At 45.8% G+C, this 16,203-nt stretch overlaps 7 protein-coding genes across 7 annotated transcripts; 6 read left to right on the plus strand and 1 right to left on the minus strand.

Moving 5' to 3' along the window:
* Window positions 1-231: 231 nt before the first annotated feature.
* On the plus strand, window positions 232-2,088 carry GLAREA_10213 (PP2C-like protein; the record flags this gene model as incomplete). Its single annotated transcript, XM_008080263.1, has 7 exons — window positions 232-267; window positions 510-825; window positions 878-951; window positions 1,005-1,089; window positions 1,142-1,348; window positions 1,400-1,642; window positions 1,718-2,088. 7 exons carry the CDS (start codon window positions 232-234, stop codon window positions 2,086-2,088), a joined length of 1,332 nt encoding a protein of 443 aa, XP_008078454.1.
* A 1,041-nt stretch (window positions 2,089-3,129) lies between these two features.
* Window positions 3,130-4,710, plus strand: GLAREA_10214 (Nucleotidylyl transferase; the record flags this gene model as incomplete). The annotated part of the gene is made up of 4 exons (XM_008080264.1): window positions 3,130-3,620; window positions 3,680-4,030; window positions 4,082-4,475; window positions 4,525-4,710. 4 exons carry the CDS (start codon window positions 3,130-3,132, stop codon window positions 4,708-4,710), a joined length of 1,422 nt encoding a protein of 473 aa, XP_008078455.1.
* A 605-nt stretch (window positions 4,711-5,315) lies between these two features.
* Window positions 5,316-6,263, plus strand: GLAREA_10215 (HydA/Nqo6-like protein; the record flags this gene model as incomplete). The annotated part of the gene is made up of 4 exons (XM_008080265.1): window positions 5,316-5,358; window positions 5,432-5,633; window positions 5,759-6,167; window positions 6,222-6,263. The coding sequence occupies 4 exons, from the start codon at window positions 5,316-5,318 to the stop codon at window positions 6,261-6,263; spliced, it is 696 nt and encodes a 231-aa protein (XP_008078456.1).
* Window positions 6,264-6,899: 636 nt separating this feature from the next.
* GLAREA_10216 (uncharacterized protein) lies at window positions 6,900-9,170 on the plus strand (the record flags this gene model as incomplete). The annotated part of the gene is made up of 1 exon (XM_008080266.1): window positions 6,900-9,170. One exon carries the CDS (start codon window positions 6,900-6,902, stop codon window positions 9,168-9,170), a length of 2,271 nt encoding a protein of 756 aa, XP_008078457.1.
* A 296-nt stretch (window positions 9,171-9,466) lies between these two features.
* GLAREA_10217 (Dehydroquinate synthase-like protein) lies at window positions 9,467-10,764 on the plus strand (the record flags this gene model as incomplete). Its single annotated transcript, XM_008080267.1, has 2 exons — window positions 9,467-9,814; window positions 9,871-10,764. 2 exons carry the CDS (start codon window positions 9,467-9,469, stop codon window positions 10,762-10,764), a joined length of 1,242 nt encoding a protein of 413 aa, XP_008078458.1.
* A 1,582-nt stretch (window positions 10,765-12,346) lies between these two features.
* On the plus strand, window positions 12,347-12,937 carry GLAREA_10218 (uncharacterized protein; the record flags this gene model as incomplete). Its single annotated transcript, XM_008080268.1, has 1 exon — window positions 12,347-12,937. One exon carries the CDS (start codon window positions 12,347-12,349, stop codon window positions 12,935-12,937), a length of 591 nt encoding a protein of 196 aa, XP_008078459.1.
* Window positions 12,938-15,222: 2,285 nt separating this feature from the next.
* GLAREA_10219 (uncharacterized protein) lies at window positions 15,223-16,190 on the minus strand (the record flags this gene model as incomplete). Its single annotated transcript, XM_008080269.1, has 3 exons — window positions 15,223-15,262; window positions 15,375-16,115; window positions 16,171-16,190. The coding sequence occupies 3 exons, from the start codon at window positions 16,188-16,190 to the stop codon at window positions 15,223-15,225; spliced, it is 801 nt and encodes a 266-aa protein (XP_008078460.1).
* Window positions 16,191-16,203: the final 13 nt, after the last annotated feature.

A 16,203-nucleotide genomic window follows, 5' to 3' on the forward strand; every position in this document is an offset into this window, starting at 1 on the left:
TCATCAACACACGCGACCCTCTCGAGTTACCCTCCCATAATTACAAAACTCAACTTATTCGTCGTAAGAGATACACATGGACATATAGCTGTTTACCATCATCAGAGCCTTCCTCCCTCACGACCGACCCCGCACTTCACTCTTTCCCGCGCATCTTCGAACGCGAGATTCGAGGACGACCAGGAATCAACGTTGTTGATCCAAGACTGAGCATACAAGGGAAACTTGAAGATGGGTCAGACATTGTCGGAGCCAGTCGTGGAGAAGGTAAGATGAATCTTTTGTTGGACTCGTGTGTCGCCTGCCTTGCCAGCGCGGGCCCCCGCGATCAGAGCTGCCTGTGCTTTACACAGTGAAGGAGCTTGAATTAGGTGCTGGCGTAGATGGAGATGTACAATGTGCTGCATTCGACCCAGTGGCGCATGATAGTGCACGAACTATCGCTATTTTCTCTTCAACCTATGCCTTTGTGCTACAGTTTTGCTCCCGCTGACACATTATACCTGTAGCATTCGGCTTCTGGTGGTGACGAGCGGATGATATATGGTGTATCATCTATGCAAGGATGGCGTATTAGTATGGAAGACGCACATGCTACGATTTTGGATCTACAATCAAGCTCCGATGAGTCAGTAAAGCCTGCCAGCGCGGAAGATAGACTGTCGTTTTTCGGTGTTTATGATGGACATGGAGGCGATAGAGTGGCAATATTTGCGGGCGAAAATATACACCAAATCGTCGCTAAGCAGGAAGCCTTCAAAAAGGGTGATATCGAACAGGCGCTGAAGGATGGATTCTTAGCCACTGATCGAGCTATCCTGAACGGTTAGCGTGATTATTTTATACATGACGGAACGGAAGCTAATGTGTGTTCCAGACCCACGGTTCGAAGAAGAGGTTTCCGGTTGCACTGCTACCGTTGCGATTCTTTCATCAAAGAAAATTTTCGTCGTAAGTTTAAAATGTATTAGTGTTGAGTGCAAGTGCTGATTAGATGCGCTTAGGGCAATGCCGGTGATTCTCGAACTGTTCTCGGTGTCAAGGGCCGAGCAAAGCCACTTTCCTTCGACCATAAGCCACAGAATGAAGGTATTAGATTGCTCATCTCGGATCATTAGAGCAAGTACTCACAGACTTTTAGGGGAGAAGGCTAGAATCACGGCTGCTGGAGGATTTGTTGACTTCGGCCGAGTCAATGGAAACCTTGCACTTTCAAGAGCGATTGGTGACTTCGAATTTAAGAAGAGCGCCGAACTTGCTCCAGAGCAGCAGATTGTGACTGCGTACCCTGATGTTACAGTGCACGATATATCTGACGATGATGAATTCCTGGTTGTGGCTTGTGATGGTAAGTATTCGTCCTCCACTTCGTGAGGAAACACGCTGACATGATATCCAGGTATTTGGGATTGCCAGTCTTCGCAGGCCGTGGTTGAATTCGTACGACGTGGCATCGCCGCGAAACAGGAGCTCTCAAAGATTTGCGAAAACATGATGGATAATTGTCTCGCGTCAAACTCCGAGACTGGTGGTGTCGGTTGTGATAATATGACCATGACTGTTATTGGCCTATTGCGAGGGAAATCTAAGGATGAGTGGTATGAGGAAATTGCGAAAAGGGTTGCCAATGGAGATGGCCCATGTGCGCCTCCAGAGTATGGCAAGTAGCCTTGGTTTTTGCTCTAGTCTTTGAACATAGCACTGATAGCAAAGATAGCTGAATTCCGAGGACCAGGCATACATCATAACTTTGATGACAGTGATAGTGGATATGATGTCGATATGGACCAAAAGAATAAGCCATTTTCAGCCAACCAAAGGGGTCGTATCATCCTCCTCGGGGACGGCACTGAAGTCTTGACCGATTCAGATGACACAGAAATGTTTGACCAGCAAGAGGAAGACAAAGATCTTGCAAGCCAAGTGCACAAGGGTCAGGTCACAGGCCACAAAGATTCCGAAGAGTCGAAGTCCGGCGCTGGAATCGACAATAACAGTAGTACAGCCCCAGATTACAAAGGTGTCGCAGAAGAAAAGCTCCCTAGCTCGGAAGTCAAAGAGGAGAATAAGGCCCCCGGGAGCAAGTAATGCCGGGTGGATGGTCTTCATAAAGGAAGCAATAACGACATGACCCCCTTGGAGCGCTGTTTCTAGACTGACGTTTTCTGCGCTTAAGCCTGAATTAGACTTGCGGTGTTTTGTGTTGTATGGCAAAATGTGAAATGCTTTTTCTGATCATGACTTCACTGTCAACGAGTTTGTTCGAGGATTGATGGAAGAGAGAAGGAGTACCACTCTGTGACAAAATACCTCATGCAAGAGGTGTTGCTGTTCTTGATACTCGAGTTCGCCTGCTGGGGTTTTCCTTAATCATCGTGTAGCGAGTTTTGCTTTCTCAGATCCAGTTTCTTTTGCATCGGAGATCTTTTGGGATGATCCATAGAAAGGTGTCAATAACGCATTATGTCGGTCTGGTCAAATATACTTGGAATTACAACAGACCCCCCCAAATTGATAAGTTTGGGTGGTGAAGGAGGAGTGACACTATTAATATCAGTTTGTAAGAGGTGGTATTACCACTTAAATCACTTTCTTCCTTACTAACAAATCAACATGTAAACTAAATTTTCAGACTACTGGTCTCGCGGGTAGTTCTCAATCTCGGCTGGCCCTCCCCTTTTCTTGCCGCTTAGTGCGGTGGTCACGTTACCTTATGACGACCGCCCGCTTTGAATCTGCCAGCTTTCGTCGCTTTCCAGGAATGTCCAAGGCTGATGAACACATGCTACGAACAACTTTCCATGCCTTGTTTTGACATATGCATTGAAAGTGGAAAAGATTACAAAACTCCAGAACACTCTCCTCCCAAAAACATTTGAGCGCATTCTCATTCTCTATTACGCCAATTTAGAACCCTTGTCAACGGTTCATACCCCGGTCAAATTTATTTCGTTTCAGCGGGAAGCTACAGACCTGTCCTCTCCTGGAATTCCGTCAGTAAAGTCTAATCGACTCCGCACCGCGATAACAACAAATACCACCCAACACAACATCAACCGGTTAGCCCTGTTTCGAGCATTCAATTCGGATCATCAGAAAACTGCAAAATCACCTATACGATATTAAACGATGTCGTCACCCTCGTCAGCGGGCTCCGGGGTTGGCAAAAGGAAACGAACTGCAACTATTCCAACAACCGGCAAGAAAGCAGCACCTACTGATCAACTACAACCATCATCTCGAGACGCATCAGGTGAAGATGGCGAGTTCACGGGGCCCGAGTCTGCCAATATAAACCAGTCGAAAGATGTTTTGGTTGACGCGACCAATAACCACCCTCCCAAAAGACTACGTTCTTCAAACAATGAGAAGACTACTGCCAATGGACGAGACGAAGCGCAAGACCTTGGAGAGCCGTCAGACACGACAGAAGGAAGCGCAGATATTGAAAATCGAGTGGGGCGTAAAGGGAGGAAACCCATCTCTAAGGACGCTGAGACGATGGCACCACCGCCAATTGGCGCGTTAACAGATCCAGTGGGCTACAAAACAAACCCTCCTCCAGCCGGCAGACCTGTTCGCGTGTATGCTGATGGGGTTTTTGATTTGTTTCATCTTGGGTGAGTGGGGTTAACCTCTGGCAATTTGCAAGAAATCGTGATTAACATTTCTTGTTTAGACACATGCGCCAGCTTGAGCAAGCCAAAAAAGCTTTTCCCGAGACTTACCTTATTGTTGGTGTGACGGGTGACACCGAAACTCATAAGCGAAAGGGTTTAACGGTCTTGAGCGGACAAGAGCGTGCTGAGACCGTGAGACATTGCAAGTGGGTGGACGAGGTCATCGAAGACTGCCCATGGATTGTCACGCCCGAATTCCTAAATGAAAAGAAAATCGATTATGTTGCCCATGACGATCTCCCGTATGGAGCGGACGAAGGCGACGATATCTATAAGCCTATCAAGGAGGCCGGCATGTTCCTTGTCACACAAAGAACAGAGGGGGTCAGCACAACTGGAATTATCACAAAGTGAGTAAGCATATTTACATTTTAAGAAACCAGCTAACATGATCGTTCCAGGATCGTTCGCGACTACGAGAAATACATCAGTCGCCAATTCAAGCGAGGAACTTCCCGTCAAGAACTTAATGTGTCATGGCTCAAGAAGAACGAACTAGACTTGAAGCATCATGTTAGAGAAATGAGAGATGCGATTCGCAACAACTGGAGCACTACTGGTCAAGAGTTAGGAAAGGAACTTAGACAGTTCTGGCAAGCTAGCCGACCTGGAAGTCCAGCGAGACTCTCTAGTTATGACGACAATAACAAATCATCCACTTCTCTCACAAGCCCAACCGCCCTTTCACATCTCAGCCGCCGCTTAGAAATACCAAGACCAGACAGTCCTGGCGTAGGTGGGAGTGATTTTGCGACAGGATATAGCTTGGGTTTGATTGGTGGGGTTCGTTCTTGGGTAAGTTTTGTGATGTTGCTCTGGAGAAGCTGCGACTAACTATGTTCAGATGACGAGAAGCCGACAGTCCAATATGGATAGCCAGCATGGGAGTGACAGTAGTGAGGAAGATAGTGACGAAAGATCACCTCCTCGCGGTCGGCAAGGGAAAGCTGAGCAAGATGCTCAAGACGCGAAAGTTGATGCTCAGATCAACGTTCTAATGGATGAGAATTCGAAGGCATCTGGAGCTTGATTTCGAAGCTGTCTATTGGGTATTTTTCAGGGACAATAACTACACACGAATTTCCTTTCTCCCTTCTATGGTATAAATTTGATACTAGATTAAAACTTGTATTAATGGATAGACTTGAAATTGGTTCGAGAAAGTACACTGCTCTCATGTATACAACAATTAATAATAAAAATTCAAACACAGACCAGAGAAGTGTAGTATTCAAACCTAGAAATTTAGCTTGATTTTTGCAATCTCACGTGACAAATATTGCTGCGGCGGGCTAAAGTAGCGCTTGCAATCAATTATACATGTTGGCGCAAATCATACCAGTTGCTGCAGTAATTGGAGTAGATAATTTATCTCAAGTTATTTCGAACAAAACTCTTACTCTCCTTCTCATGTCCAGAATCGCTGAAAGTGTTCCTGGTTTGGTGCATTTCCAATGTAGAGCCTTTTACAATCCGCGGCCACTGATTGGGTACATGGGACAGATCACAGGGCGGCACTAGAGCGCAGATATATCGGTTGCCCCAATCTACGATTCATCGTCTTCTGAACAACGCTCCAACCCCTCCACTCAACACTTCATTTCTTTCTACATCTCCCTTCACGTTAACGATCAGATGTTGCCATCAACTAGAAGTGCGGCTGCGCTTGCTATGCGAGGTAAGATATTGATTGTGGCTCTGGTTCTCAAAGCCGCGCACCTTTGCCACAGATGCTAATGTATGAACTCTAGCTAAGCCATCGTCCTTCCTCGTCCCATATCGATCAATTGCGGCAATCTCTTCATCGAGTGCGAAGCCGGCAACTGCAGTATCTCCCCATAATGTCCACGGAAATCCGGGTACGCCACCACCCATGAGTGTTACAGGGAAAGAGAGACGCGAAGTTCCACTGCCCAGTCAAGAAGGCAAGAAGGGGGTCATGCAATATGCACTGTAGGTTTCCGTTCTTGAAGATTCATCTAAATGCTGCGGGAAATTGGGCGTGATCTAGACGTTGGCTTGAGCCTGGGGAAATGAATGCGGCGATCAATCAAGTTAGTGTGCTAATCCACCTATAGGACAACACTCGATCAAATTGCCAATTGGGCGCGGCAAGGTTCTCTATGGCCTATGACCTTTGGACTCGCCTGCTGTGCTGTCGAAATGATGCATCTGTCAACCCCACGATACGATCAGGACAGACTCGGTATCATTTTCCGAGCTTCTCCACGTCAATCCGATGTTATGATAGTTGCTGGTACTCTTACGAACAAGATGGCACCGGCGCTGAGACAGGTCTACGATCAAATGCCTGAGCCACGTTGGGTTATTTCTATGGGTAGTTGTGCAAATGGTGGAGGTTATTACCACTACAGCTACAGTGTGACAAGGGGGTGTGATAGAATTGTTCCGGTCGATATCTACGTTCCAGGATGCCCACCAACTTCCGAAGCGTTGATGTACGGTATTTTCCAGTTACAGAAAAAGGTACGTGTCAAAATTTACCCTTGCGGGGTCCTTTGAAAGCTAACAACATGTCAGATGAGACATACGAAGATTACTAGAATGTGGTATAGAAAGTAGAGAGTCAGTGGTTTCGGGCGGGATATTTTCATTGTTGTACAAACTGGGCCGCATACAGGCGGTATTCATTGGCGTTTAATCTGTAGAAATTGGGAATTCGAACGTATTAAAACGCGTCTCAATGCGTTCTCAAAACTGATATACGTATTTTCTTGCTCCGTTCTTTATTTAGAAACAGCCTATGAGCAAAGACCTGTGATTTAGTTTATCGGGTCTTTTCTGTACACAGTGGCAGATGGACCTAGGTGTAGGGGCGGAAAGCTGTTTAACGCTATCTATTTATTAGAACTACCTAGGTAGGTAATACCAAGCATTAGCGGCGATTTTGCTTGTGGCAGGAACCATTTTAATCCTTTGATATTGGAAGCCTAACATGTGGGAGTTCAGTGGTTTACCTAGCTTTGACCATTGCAAAAATTCTGAAGGCGAATTTATTGATAATGTCAAAATAGCTAGGTACTGGCTTGACCTAGAGGCCCAAAACCCCGTCTTGCTCATTGGTTGAATTCACATTTTGGAGGGGGTTGTGTCACATGGCGATAATCCTCTGCTCAGCCGCTTATCGCCGACCGATCCCAAATTTAATCTTTTTTGCTTCCCGCAACTAAAAAGTTAGAGCAAGACAACTCGCCAAAAATGGCAGCAGATAACAGCGCGAGCTCCTCAATGACCTCTACATCTCACACATTGACTGCCTTTCCTACGACCAAATCTCAAGTCACTCTTGCTGGAGCGAAAATGGATGATTTCTTCGTCTCGTTGCAGTCTGGTAATAGACAGAAGTTCTTGACACCAACGGAGGGCTTAGGGAAGGGCGCATTGGGCTATGTTAAGGGAACACTGGATGTTGTTGCTGGCCGATTGGGGGACGAGCAAAGCGCAAGATTTAGGGAGGAAAGGAAAAGAAAAAGAACAGCGGGCGTGGTGGAAGGCGAGGTCTTGAAAATCCGAAAAGTGCATGTTGAAGGGTTTGCAGTTGAGCAGGTTTGGGAGCAGGCTAGAAGGGTCATTGAGTCTTTGAGAGGGGAGGCCGAGAGGGGTTTGGAGGCATTAGGTGTGGGGAATGACGAGAAGCAAATCGAGGGAGAGGTCGAGGACGATAGCGGGGTTGATATGATGAAGTTTGATGAGGATGGCTTTGAGGTCGGATCCGATGACGAGAGCCTGGATGAGGACGAAGAGATTGAAGAAGAGGATCTGGAAGGAGGTAGTGGCGAAGAGGAAGAAAATGTGCTCGAGGACGAATTCGAATCCGAAGTCGACAACGAAGAAATTCCAAATATTTCGGTTGGAGAAGACGATCTTGACGAACATGATGAAGAAAATCAGGAAGAGGAAGAGCCTACTGCGGTTTTTCTCGAAGACCCAAATAAACTCAATGATGGATTCTTCTCTATTGACGAATTCAATAAACAAACAGAATTCTTGGAGCAACAGGATGCAACGGCAGATCCATATACCGGCGAAGCAAGCGATGAAGAAGATATTGACTGGGATGCAAACCCTTTGACGATGCCTTCAATACCGGTCGTTTCGAGCTCGAAACGGGCAGCAGCTATGGATATTGACGATGCTGAAGATGATGAAAACTCAGAGGATGAAGACGGGGGTCCTACTTTTGGGAATATGGATCTTAACGCACCTGATGGGGACAGTGAGAGTGAAAACGATGACGAAGACATGGATGGTGATGATTATCCGGCAGGTGATAACACAAATGACATTCTCTACAAAGATTTCTTCGAACCACCCCCGCGGAAAATTGGAAAGGGAGAACGTCAAGCGAGTTATCTTGAACGGCAATCAAAGAGGGTCAAGTTTACAGAGCCAGCAGATGATCAAGATGGGATTGAGCGAGCAATGGCGGACGTCAGGAGAGATCTTTTCGATGATCTATCAGATCAAGCCGATTCAGAAGATGCTCTCTCAGACGTGGATGCTGGAGATGTTAAATCAAGACGTTCGGCTCACGAACGTCGGCAGGCAAAGCTTGCCGAAGAAATAAGGAAGTTGGAAGCTGCTTCGGTCGCGAAACGTGAGTGGACGTTATCAGGGGAGGCAAGAGCAGCAGACAGGCCCCAGAACTCTTTGCTAGACGAAGACCTTGATTTTGAGCGTACTGGGAAGCCAGTACCCGTGATCACAGCCGAAGTATCAGAGAGTATAGAAGAGCTCATCAAACGACGAATCTTGGCCCAAGAGTTTGACGAGGTCATTCGCCGCCGACCGGATTCTCTCACGCCAGCAACCACTCGCAGGGGAGCATTCGAACTTGATGACTCGAAACCACAGCAAAGTCTTGCAGAAATGTATGAAGAGGAGCACGTTAAGAATCAAAACCCAGACACATATGTTAGTAAAGCTGATGAGAAGCTTCGCAAGGAAGAGAAAGAGATAGAAGCACTATGGAAAGATGTTAGTGCCAAGCTGGATGCTCTTAGTAGCTGGCATTACAAGCCAAAGCCTGCAGCTCCGAGTCTTACCGTGGTTTCCGATGTGGCAACTATCGCGATGGAGGATGCACAACCTACAACAGCAGCTGGTATCAATGGAGGTGATTCTATGCTTGCGCCTCAGGAAATTTACAAGGCTGGTAAAGAGAAGGAAACCATTGAGAAGGGCGAGATTGTCCCCAAGAGCGGCGCTCCTGTTGCCCGACAAGAGATGACCAGGGAAGAGAAGTTACGAAGAAGGAGACGTGAGAAGGAGAGGATTAAGAAGAGAGGCGGCGAAGAGATCAAAAATCGTCCCGAGAGCCAGAAGACTAAGGGCAAAAGGGAAATGGTCGGGGATTTGAAGAAGGGAGGTGTTAGGGTTATCGGAAAGAAGGGTGAGTTGAGGGATGTGGATGGAAATAAAGTAGCGGGGGATAAATCATTGAGTGGAGCTGGAGGATTTAAACTGTGATGCTAATGTAAAACCCACCGGGCAAAAATACCACGTCAAATTGTTGTACCTATGTTTTGAATCATATTGACTCTATATAATCCCTAGGGGTGGGTTTCGAGTGGGACAGAAGTCAATAGCAGCTAACCGAGTCAGTGCGGGGCTCCCATACATTAGGATGATTGACGACACTATCTTGAACTGTTATTCACCATATTTATATCAGCCATATTTGAATCGAAATCTACCTATCTACTGATCAGTACTCCTTTCATGCTGTCTCAAGGGGCATCTTTACAATATCGCATTCAATCAAAATGGCTGCAGAAGGCGAATCCTATGTGCCCTTCACGGATCACAACCCAAAACCCCACATTTCATCCGGCATCCCGTTCTATGAAGCCTGCGCGCATCATGTCACCAATACTTTCAAAGCCTCGAAAGTATACATTATAGTGTCCAATTCGATCTCGAAAACAGACAATTTCAAGAAGCTTACGAACGCTTTGGGAGAAAAAGTCGTAGGAGTGAGAAAGGGCATCAAGCCCCACACTCCTTGGAGTGATGTAGTTGAGATTGTGGAGGAAGTGAGGAGTTTAGGGGCAGATATTATAGTGACTTTGGGTGCTGGAAGTCTGACTGATGGTGCCAAGGTTGTGGCCTTCGTAAGTAATTCCAAATCCTTGATGTCAGTTTCTGCTGTTAATTGCGAAGTCGATAGGCCTTAGCAAACGATGTGAAGACATCAGAAGATCTTGGAAAACTGCCAGCAGATCAGGAGACACCAAATATCAAAGCCCCAGCTCTACCTATTATCAACATTCCTACCTCACTTTCTGGTGGTGAATACTCTCCATTCGCCGGTGCCACAGACACAAGAAACCACCACAAGGCTTCATTTTCACATAAAGAGCTTGGAGGAAGTCTCATCATCCTTGATCCCGCTCTTTCGGTCTCAACACCCAGGCAAATCTGGCTATCTACTGGTATCCGAGCTGTGGATCATTGTGTAGAGGGACTTTGCTCTCTCCAGCCTAAAGTTAGTGCTAAATCTGACAAGGAATTTGGCGAAGGTCTTAAGTTACTTGTTCCAAACTTGCTGATTACCAGCAAAGATTGGGAAAACGAAGAAGCAAGACTGAAGGAGATGCTTGGCGCTCGTGCTGCCATGGGGGCTTTGGATCTAGGTATTCCAATGGGTGGTAGTCATGGCATTGGACACCAACTTGGACCTTTGGGCGTCGGACATGGAGAAACTTCTTGTATCCTTCTACCTGCAGTGTTGAAGTACAACTATCGTCATGGAGATGAGAATGTTCGAAAACCACAGCAAAAGGTTCTGGATATTTTGTGGGCAGATGAGGCCGTCGTGGAAGTACTAAAGAAGCATGGACTTGAAAAAGAGAAGGCAGATGCGGGAGACGTTATTGGAGCGATCATCACTGAACTAGGGATGCCAAGAACATTGAAGGATGTTGGCGTAGGCAAAGACAAGCTGGACGCGTTGGCAGATAACAGCCTAAAGGATCGATGGTTGGGAACGAATGCCATACCTTTAACAGAGAAGCGCCAGGTTCTTGACATTCTAGAAATGGTAGTTGGGGATACAGATTGAAAGATACGTATTTGCCAATACTTGTGGTTGAGTACAACAGCCACGCATTTCGTCATATTCTACGACTGGCGCGTTCTGCTTTCACGCCAGGGAATATGACGCTCATAGGGAAATTCTTTGTATCACTTTCATGATCCGCTTGATGATAATGTTTAGATGCAGGTGTAATTGACTGAGATTTTACATACTATAGTCAATTTCCCGACTTTCCTAGATCGTTTATCTTCACGCCCTCTTCACGCCTTCTTCATGCCTTCTTCATCATGCCCACTTCACGGCACAGTTTCATTCAGCCTGGCTTTAATTTTTTCCACACATATTTCTCTTGATCCAAGCTTTTTTAAACAAAGGTGGCCGAAGATGATGATGGATCTCGCTTAGGATGAAGAAGGCAACCAAAGCCATGTCATCAGGCTACAATGCCCTCATCCGCCCTTGAGAAATTACAGTCCACAAGACTTATCTGTCAGGCACCTCGAGAGGGTCTAGGCTCAACTAAAATGCTGAAAAGTCCCATAACAATTTCTTTCTGTAATATTACAACGTTGTGACGCCTGTGCCCTCCGTTTCGACTAGTGAGGTTGAGTTTTTGGCATCCAGCGAGGGCGCCGGTAGGAACGAATCCAATTAGCCCCTCCCACGGATGTAAGTAACAAAAATCGATCCATGATTCACAAGAGAGCGTATTCTGCCAGTCTTCACATTGTGACGCATTGATTTTAAATGAATCCTCAAAAGTGACATTGTCGGTTGTGAATAAGAAGGAGCGATCCACTCCATGGACAATAGGTTTCCTCATTGCATGTCCTCTATAAAGCTCTCCTACTGGCGTCTTGCCTTCTTCTTCTTATATTTGAATTTCATGAGTTCTGCGAAGTCACATATCAAAAACGGCGGTTCAACATCACATTTTCGACCTCCTCTTCGACTCAAAACCACTTGTAACGGTCATATCACTTAACCCGGCCTGTCTCAATTTCACTCAGTTGTACATTGAATATATTCCTACCAACCAACTATCACTGTATAAAGATTGAGAGACAGCTTCGATCAAACACTGTCCTTAGCATTTCTCTTCGGGCTTGATGCTTGCGTTGCGATTTTCACGATGGAACAACCGAGTTTCGCTCGAGCCACGACCCTGTCAGGCAACACCGAGTGAGTCACCTAAATCTCTTTGTAATATCCCGAGTACAGAAATTTTCAGGGGGCCTTCTCTAAGACGAATTGGATGGCTTCTTGATGTTCCGCTTTTCAGTTGGCCCTTGAGACAATTCAAGGCAGGATAAATACTACTTTTGAACTTCTCGGGAGATAAGCGAATTAGCACAATTGAGGATGGCAGAATTCTTTCTTTGGATCTTCCGTTGCAGCTGTCTGTTTTTTACATAGAAAAGTCCCTGCAAAGCTAAACGTTGTGTTCAGATCAAACCTACCCTGTGCACTTTCTGCACGTACGCACCATCGTTTCTCAATTCACACTCTACCAATCGACCTCCTCCTACAGTTGATGCAGTCACTAGATCCCGTTTCACAGAGATGCTTAGGCCTAACATGCACAACTCTGGAGTTAATATTTCACATGGTTTACCCTAGAGATCCTATCACAGGATTGTTCAACGCCAAAAGATTTCAATTTGGTCTTAACCTCCAGGCAAGCGTCGACGGACAACATCTGTTAAACTGGGGCTTTGACGATTGGTATCTTACGGGATGTAGAGATATTGAATGGGGCAAAGATCTTGGCACCTTACTGTACAATGAGGTTACTCTTTGGGGCGATTTAGTTAGCTGTGAGGGCTGCCGCATATACAAGCCACAGGAGGCATTCGATCACTTCGAGTTCGAACGCAACTTTCTGTCGAAGGCAAAAGTTCAAAGACAGGTCCACACCCTGGAGCCCGAAGATATTGCATGGTACAAGAGCCACTGTAAAAGGTGCCGAGTCCGGATCCTACTTGTCTTTCTCGATTCGAGGGTTGAGATGTTGGACGAACAAGAGTTAGGTCTACATACAAGAACCAGTTTAGGTGTACTATATAAGACACCGAGGACTGAATTTGAGAGAAAGCAAGAAATGGAAGCGGCCCGTGGTTTGGGTCCGGAGGAGTATCATGCTGCTGAATGTGGCTATGAAACTTGGTCACAGATCTTTGAGAAACTCAAGATTTGATTGAATGTCAACAGCGGAGGAGATCTACTTTCACTCCCGTATAAATTAGGCTACTATATTAGGACTTACGGCAATCACTGCATTCCACTTTGTTATGGGATCTGAGGGCCAAGGTGGCAAATATTCCTACCTATATCTCCATTCTGAGCATTTTATCTCTTCGGTATACTTAGTGGTATTTAAGAATTCAAACTTTTAATCGAAGTTATAATACGCATGCATATTGAGCAGTTATATTAGTGGTTGGGTTCTCTCAAAGAGCGTTTCGAGATCGGAGTCAGTAACAAACAGCACTTCTGAAAACTCGCTTACAGCAATCTCTCCTTTCTTTTACCGATTATCTCGTTTGATTCGGCAAAACCCGTGTACAAACAAGTGAGTTCTATGATTTCCAGAAGAAGAGTAATCATCACAGGAGAAACACAGTTTTGCCCCATACAATTAGGTATATAAAACTGTGTTCTTTTCGACAATTATTGTCCATCAAAATCTTCAAAATGTCGTCCCATAACGTCCCAACAGAATTACGTAATGTTGCACCCATCAATTAAGCTTCTTTTAAAAGTCCAGTTAATGAAGATAGAAGAACTGAGAGACAAGAAAGTAGGCGAAGCCAGTTGTCCACACCAAGCACAACATCATTAGCAACGCAATTTTTACTGAGGGGTCCGATGGCGATAAGAGTGGAAGCCATAGCGGGAGAAAACTACCAGATCGAGAATTTTTGGAAAGTGACAGTTTCTACAAAAAGAGTCAGGCAAAAATGTACGGAATGGGGCTTACAAATTTCCACGAAATCTCAAGCCAGAACCTCAACGTATTTTTAAGAAAAGCGCGAACACAATTAGAAATGTCGTGAACGATAACGAAAGTCCACAATACATTGCAAAGATCGCGAAGTTGACCGTTAGCCCAGCATAAAGAAAAAAACTGGACTATTCTGCAAGACCTCACTAATTGTATACTTCACAGCTTTCCAAAAACAGAAGTGGCCACCGGAACACAAGCGACGACTGTGAATTTGTTACTTAGGACTTTGGAAGTTTTTATGTGAGTGTCAAAACTTCTCCAGAGAACTGACCCACAGAATCATCCTCCCGTGACAATGTTGGCATACCGTGTAACAGACCCGGTATACTTGTCTTGAACAAGTTGGAAACTTCTACTCCCAAGAGCAATCATGTTAGAGGCGCCTTTACTGAGAATTCCTCCGAGGAAGGAGATATGGAAGATTACAACGAGGTAGAAATGGAGATGGCTAGAGCTGAAAGCGGACGTACTTTCAAGCAGAAAGAAATTGCGGATAAGAATCAGGCAGGTGTAGAGTCAAGCTCCAGGCAGAATAAAGAAAGGCGACGTAGAGAAGCAAATAGCGGACGCAGTTGCTGATATTCTACAGGCTAAATGAGATACCAAATCTGGAGGGTATCGAGAGCAATGCCGATGGGGGAAAATTATGGAAGTGATAATATGAACAGTCTTTGATCTGAAAAGCGTAACACGCTTGGCATGAGTGCAACTAGACATAGTTTTGTCAAAAGAATGAAAGAAAGATAGAAAGATTGACTACTGAATTTGAGATTAGCAACAGGGGAGAGGAAATGCAAATGGTGTTGCATGTTTGACTATGACGGCAGTGAAGGTGAGCAACCCAACAGACCTGTTCATGTTGAATCTCCCTTCACTGCGAGCGAAAAGAGCTGGACATATCGACGTCTTACTTGACAGCTTGATCAGATTGCCCAGAGAGCTATCCAATGTGAGGGACAATCTTAGTAAGCACTTACACACGATGATAATCCTACCTATTCGGCACTTAATCTGTCAAGCGAGCTGTTCTCTGTGTATTGACATCACGCTTAATTCAAGCAAAGTTTTCAAATTCATAATTCAATAATAATTTGCCCGCATTATGATACCCAAAGCGCCACCAATGCCCAGACATACTCTTTGCCGTTAACCATTTGCGAAGAACTGTGTAAAACCAAGTGAATAACTAGGCCACCTAACCTGCCGAACGCCATTCCCTAAATGGGAAGGGTGAATAAATAAGAAGATTCGTGCCTTTTCATCAGCACTTGAAGAAAAAAGCCGTAGAATGACGTCCCAGACGCCGTACGTATGCCGAAATGACCACCCCCATCCCTTCCGAAATGCATGTCAATATTCTAATGCCGCCAAACCCCACGCTAAAATGATTCGCTGAAAAGTGCTGCACTGCAGGATCGCCATGTGGAAATGACTCGCAAGGTTAATGTTTCCTCGGGTTCAAAACAAATTACAACTCAAAGCTTGGAGACATGGTCATCTTGATGGATTGTAGTACTGTGGTTGTTTTGTTAGCGACTGGTCTGAATGATGATCTCCCATTTCCGATCGCAGATAAGAACCACACAAGAGAGAAGATACGCCGGCTAATTGGAGTGAATGTACTCACGTTCTGACCGGGTGGCGACCACATCGTCGAGGCTTGCTAGGCTTTCCACGGTAGCAAGTTGCATTTGCACCATCTTTAGCTGGGACTCCGAAATTGCGCTTCATGTTGCAATATTCCAGACCCTCTGGCATCCATGACTTGATGTGCTGGTGAAGCTCGCATCTGTAAATCCCACAATGCTCGCACATCTGCTTCCCTACTACCTCCCAGGCCGCCTCGAGCTTGTTTGGTCCATTTCGGCGAGTATTCAAGGGCATCTTTGTGCCATGTATGGCTCTGAATATTTCATAAGATCGAGGAGAAGTGAGTCCGAGGCAGGTAGAATCGATCTGATCAAGATAGCTGAATATCTCAAACTGAAGCTCTGTTGGTAGCGTGGGAAGACTGGCTCCACTTCGGCGGCGCGGTAAAGAGGACAATCGCGCAATCATGTCTGGCGTGACCTCAAGCACCCAGTCTTGTTCTTCGGGCGAGCTCATCTCAGTATCAGTACTGCTAGGAGTGTGATCGCCGCTGCTACTAGGGGACGATGTCGAAGTTGAAGTTGCGGAGTCCATTGTGGTGATGAGTCCCGTGACTGACTGAGTGAGGGCAGAGTGGACAGATTCCCCAAGTTGAGATGGAGCCTCGCCCTGAACAATGTTTCTGAATAGAGAACAAGTTTGGGAAAGAGCAGGCCAATCAGTAGGATCTAGATGCTGGCCTACGATATATTCCTGCAGTTCGTATCCCAAGCGCTGGCTGTATGAAAGTCAGCGTCTGGTAGTTGCGAGAGACGTGGAAAAACATTACTCACAAAGAGAAGGTTGAGTCCATATTGGAAATATTA

Source organism: Glarea lozoyensis, assembly GCF_000409485.1.
Source record: "Glarea lozoyensis ATCC 20868 chromosome Unknown GLAREA13, whole genome shotgun sequence".
Lineage (NCBI taxonomy): Eukaryota > Fungi > Ascomycota > Leotiomycetes > Helotiales > Helotiaceae > Glarea > Glarea lozoyensis.